The 5,720-nt window shown below is 38.6% G+C and overlaps 1 protein-coding gene across 1 annotated transcript in view; it reads left to right on the top strand.

Moving 5' to 3' along the window:
- Positions 1-532: 532 nt before the first annotated feature.
- SCLT1 (sodium channel and clathrin linker 1) overlaps positions 533-5,720 on the top strand; it is a gene marked incomplete at its 5' end in the record, with an annotated part of 110,892 nt that continues 105,704 nt past the window's right edge. The window contains 1 exon segment of the mRNA XM_014589590.2: positions 533-623. Coding sequence (XP_014445076.1) covers positions 533-623 — 91 coding nt within the window.

Raw genomic sequence — 5,720 nt, 5'->3', positions numbered from 1 at the left:
AGGATGATGAGGATAGCTACATTTGTATATACACTACAATTTATAAAGTACTTTAACATGCACTAGCTGATTTGAACTTTATGATAATTCTTTGAACTCTGGGGAAAACTTGTTTCATCTCCATTTTAGGTAAATACTGAGACTCACAGAGGTTAAATGATTGGCCAGTTTCACATAGCTTTGCTGGTGGTAGAACGAGGACTCTAAGAGAATGCTTCTGACTTTTATCTAGAATCTGTTTCAACATTTCTTGCCAGAAGTAGATAAAAAGAGCTACTTACTTATTTTCTAACTAGTCTGTTAAACAATGTAGGAATGAATACATTTATGTAAAACTACCATTTATTTTTCTTTGAAAGAAAAGTAGTTGACTACGTGGGAGTCCAACAACATAGCCATCCATTATGCCAAGTGTTGGTCCCAAGTTAGCATTGATTTTATCAAATCTTTTTTCTAATTTTTTATTCTTTATGGTCTATGAAGAGAGTGTTCATTTATCTTTTTTCTCTTATTAACTTATTTTCTTTTTCAGGCAAGCCAAGTTAGATCTAAGAGTTGCAGCAGCAAAAGTGGAAGAGTTAACTAAAGTGACTGAAGATCTTCAGGAACAGATGCAAAAGAAGGTATTATCTATTCCTAAGACAATTAGATGCCAGTAGCTTCGTTTTCTTTATATTTTATTGTTCATTTATTTTGGATTAGGTATCAAAGAGAACTGTTTAAAGATGAGCTAATCATTTTATTGCCCCTTAACTGTAAAATATGAAAGTAAAAAGCTAAATTACAATGTTGGAAACAAATTCATAAAGATTTTTTTATTTCCATTCTTTTTGCTTAATTCAATAGAACATCATAATCATCTCTAAGCACATCATTACTAAAATGCAAATTAGTATAAGGTCAAGTTTTGGATAATTGGCCATATGTAGATGAAAGAGAAATGTTAATACTAGATTTTATGTTATTAAAATATTTAGTGAAATAATAGATTCTGGCTCTTTTTATATGTAATAATTTCAAGAGGATGTCAAGGTCAGGCCTTAGTTTTAGACGGATGTAATTATTAAAGGTTCCATTTTTGGCACTTACTAAGCTGTGTAACTTTCTAAGCCTTAATTCCTGATCTATAAAATCTGTTTATAAATTTCTAATAATAGATTTTTGAAAAGGTTATAAGAACCATCCCCATGATAAACAATTATAAAAATCAGATAAAATTTTTTAAAACATAGAAAAAGCACTCAAAAACATAAAGAAGTAAAAGAGGAGGAAGGAATTGTTAGTTTGGGAATTTTTTTGTTTTTAGTGGCCTTTTTTTTTTTTTTTTCCATTTTGTTTTTGCTATGGGGTGTATGCGTTCACCAGAGAAAGACAGAAAGTTAGAAATCCTCCCCAAGAGGGAAAGCCCATTGCAATACTGTCCTTCCAGTCTCCTCTTGGGATTGTGAGTACACATCACACACAGCTAGTGTGATTGTCAAGCATTCATATCCAGGACTCAAACCATGCAAACAGTAATGTGAGATCCAGTGCCTTAACCTCCATGTTTATGGATTTCTGACCTGATGACATTTTCCAGTCTCCATGACTGTGGCTTCAGAAAATATGTTTTAAGGACTTAGGGTACCCATGATCAAAGCTTAAGGCTAGGAAGGCAGTTAGAAATTTAAGGAGGATATGCTGGCAGCAGAGAACTACAGAAACTTGAGACCCTAATTCTGGGTGTAAAGCTCTTACCAAATCCATGCACAGCAGCTAAACTGCATATCAGAGTTGAGGAGGGATCCCAAGGATTCCTGTGAAGAAGCAAGCAGAGACCTGAGAGAAATCTATTACTGAAAGATAGAGGTATATAGAGCTAGATGTTGAGCTTGGTACTTTTTAAAACCCAGAATATTCTAAAGATGTGTGTAAATGAGGCATGAGAAAACTGAAACATTTGGCTGGTCCTATAGCCTGGTAGTTAAGGGAGCTGGATCCTATATGGCCGACTACACAGTTTGAATCCCAGACCAGGGGGCTTGAAAAATATACTGGACACATCTGCATGCAGGCCCAAAATGCAGAAAGGATGGAAAAACAGAGGAGAAGGGATTATGGTGCGACCATAACCCACTGGGGTGGGCTTTCTCCCTCTCCCTCTCTTGATGTTTCTCTGTCTCTCTCTGGCAAGCACATGTACTCTCTGGCAAAAAATCAAAGAAGGAAGAAAACTGAATCCTTGTTGTGTGAAGTATCAGAGAGTAGAGCCCAGAGCTGGGATAGCAGCTGGAAATTGCAGGAGGCTCTTTAGGAGCAAAGAAACCACAAAGAAGGAGAGCCCTGTCTCTGCCCACATCTTGACTGATCCTCAAATTATGCAGGCACCAGGCATTCCCTAGGGATCTAGCTGTAAAAGGAGTATTAGAAACCAATAAGAACTACACAGAGATATCAGCCATTACATACTATACTCTAGAGGGAACAGATTTCAGAGTTCAAGTCTGAGGAAGGTATTTACCTATCTAAACAACAGCAACAACAAAAGGCCATAACCCTCAAAAGAACAAATGAGAATCCAGAGCAACAGCAATGCTGTTACCGATATTATCTGATTACCTAATTTTCAGCCTAACATTACTAGGCAGAAAGGTCTGACTGTACTTGGTTGGCACAGGGGTGGAGGGAAGACTCAATAGAAACTGACTCTCGGAAGACCAGCTGATTTAGCAGGAAGAGGCTTAAAATCAGCCATTGTAAATATACCCAAGAATTAAAGAAAAATCTGTTTTTTTTTTTTTTTTTGAGAGGTTTTTGCTATAGGGTACATGCACTCGCCAGAAAGACAGAGAGAGAGACAGAAAGCAAGAAATCACCCCCCAGGGAGGATGACCACGCTGCAATCCCTTCTCCTCCATTCTCCTCTCGGGATCTTGGGCATGCACACACACGCACCCGTCATGAGTTTAAGCTGCCAGGTTCGGGACACATACCGTGGTCGACCACATGGGAGTCCAGTGAAATAGCCATTACGCTAATTGCTGGTCCTGAGAAAAATCTGTTTTAAAATTAAAGTAAAATAAGGTCTCAGTGAAGAAAGAGATAGAAACATTTTATTGAGACCTAGAAAATAATTTTTAAAATAGAAATTCTAGAATCGTAAGTACAGCATCTGGGTGGCTCTGTGGCACAGTGCTAATGAGCTGTCTGAGAAAAGCGGGATCCCACATGGCATACTCTGTTCAAATCCCTAGCCTGGACAGCCTGAGACATGCCAGGAACGTGTGAGTGCCCAAGATCTGACAGGCTAGAGGACTGGACAAGGGAATTACACTGTGACCAGATGCTATGGGAGATGCTTCTCTGTCTCTGTCTTTCTCTTTTCTCTCCCTTCTCTCTCTCCCTCTCATGTGCACACTCTATTAAGAATAAAGAAAAAGTGGGACCAGCAATTAGCATAATGGCTATGTCGCTGAACTCCCATGTAGTCGACCGTGGTTCGCCTCCCAGACCCCAGTGGCTTAAAACTCACACCGGGCGCATGTGCGTACGTGCCCAAGATCCTGAGAGGAGAATGGAGGAGAAGGGATTGTGGCGTGGCCATCCCCCTGGGGAGTGATTTCTCACTTTCTATCTCTCTGTCTCTTTCTGTCTGTCGAGCGCACGCACCCTATAGCAAAAACCTCTCCAAAAAAAAAAGAAAAGAATAAAGAAAAAGTGAAGAAACTGAAATAAATTTTCACTAGATGGACTCAAACATAGATTGGGAAAGACTGAAGAAATAATCAGTGAACTTGAAGGCCGATCAATACAAATTTTCTTGCCCAAAGAATAAAGAGTTGACTATTATCAGGCGTGCAGAACACAATGTAATGTTCAATGTTGAAGATAAATGTATATCCTTGATTAGATTATTACACATTGTATGCATGCTATAATTACTGTATTTCACAGAGATGTACATGGAATATGTGTGTACCAGAAATCATAATTTTTTTAAAATATGAAGAAAAATATGCAGGACCTTGGGGATCTGTGGGACAATATGAAGCAATCCAACATAAATGTACCTGGAATTATAGAAGGAAGATGGAATGGAGCAGAAAAAAAAATATTTAAAGAAATAATTGGTGGAAAATATTAACAGATCCAAGAATCTCAGTGAACCCCACGTAGGATGAACACACAAAAAAATAACGTAGTCACATTGTGGTAATACTGACAGCCAGTTATCAAGAGAAGAAGTGACAGCAATAGAAAAATGACCTGAACAGGGAAGCTATAAGATTAATGACTGAATTCTCAAGAACCATGGGAGCAGAAAACATTGGAATAATATATTTAAAGTTCTGAAAGAAAAAAATGCTCACCAAGAATTTCATATCCTGGGACCAGTGGATGGCACAGTGGTTAACATCACTGGACTCCCATGTAGTCAACAGCAGTTCAAGTCCCAGACCTGGAGACTTAAAACTCACGCAGGGCGTGTCTTGTGTGTGTGCCCAACATCCTGAGAGGAATATTGAAGAGAAGGGATTGCAGCATGGCCATACCCCCTGGGGGATGTTTTCTCACTTTCTGTCTCTCTGTCTCTGCCTCTCTCTCTCTAGTGAGCACAAGCACCCCAAAACAAAAATCTCTCTTAAAAAAAAAATCCTGTGTCCAATAAAACCATACTTCAGAAATGAAGACACCGGACAGCTCTGTGGCACAGTGATAATGTGCTACTCAAGAAAAGCCAGATCCCACATGGAAACATGGTACACGCCCCTGGCCTGGTCAGCCTGAAATATGCAGGGCACGTGTGTGAGTGCCCAAGATCAGGAGGGCCAGAGGACTGGAGGAAGGAGATTGCAGTGTGTCTAGACTCTGTGGAGAATGCCTCTCTCTCCGTATCTCTCTCTCTCTGTTATGTGTGCACACTCACATTTTATCATGAATAAAGGAAAAAAAAAATAAAGACAAAAATAAAGCCATTTTCAAATAAAAACAGAATTTGTCCCTGGCAGACCTGCATTTCAAATAACTCTGAAGGAAGATTTTTAGGCTGAAAGGAAGTGACACCAGATGGCAACTCAGATACAGGAAAAAATTAAAAGCAAGAGAAATGGTAAATATGAAATAATATATGTACATATTTTTCCTTTCTCTTAATATTTTTAAAATACATGACTACTTGAAGCAAAACTTGCAAGACTGTTGGATTTGTAAAGTGTGCAGATGCAGTATGGGACAGCAGGGGCACTAAGGACGTGGAAATGCATTGTTGCAAAGGCCTGAGGTTTTCTCTGAAGTCATTAAATATGATTGCTAAATAAGTCAGAATAAGTTAAAATGATGCATTTTCACATAACCACTGAAAAGTAATTCAAATAGAGATAGCTAAAGCAATAAAGAAATGCTGGGCTAGCAGGTGGTATGGTGGTTAAGGTGCTGGACTCTCCCACATGGCACACCACGGTTAGAGTTACACCTAGTGGCTTGCTTTCTCACTTTCCCCCTCTCTTTCTGTCTCTCTCTGGTGAACATATGCACCCTATAGCAAAATTTAAAATAATAATAAATGAAATTAAATATTTTTAAGCAATAGAGAAATTAAAATGGTATAAAAAAAACTTAACACAAAAGGAGTCAAGAAAGGATGAAAAAGGGGATAGCAAGTGAACAAGAGAGAGTCAGGACGTTAGTGAGAAATAGAGAGGGCTTATAAACTGTTGATGATGACATGTATAGTATTCTTA

The sequence above is a fragment of the Tupaia chinensis genome, unplaced genomic scaffold, assembly GCF_000334495.1.
Source record: "Tupaia chinensis unplaced genomic scaffold, TupChi_1.0 Scaffold000362_1, whole genome shotgun sequence".
Classification (NCBI taxonomy): Eukaryota; Metazoa; Chordata; class Mammalia; order Scandentia; family Tupaiidae; genus Tupaia; species Tupaia belangeri.
This window is presented reverse-complemented; position numbering and strand designations above follow the sequence as displayed.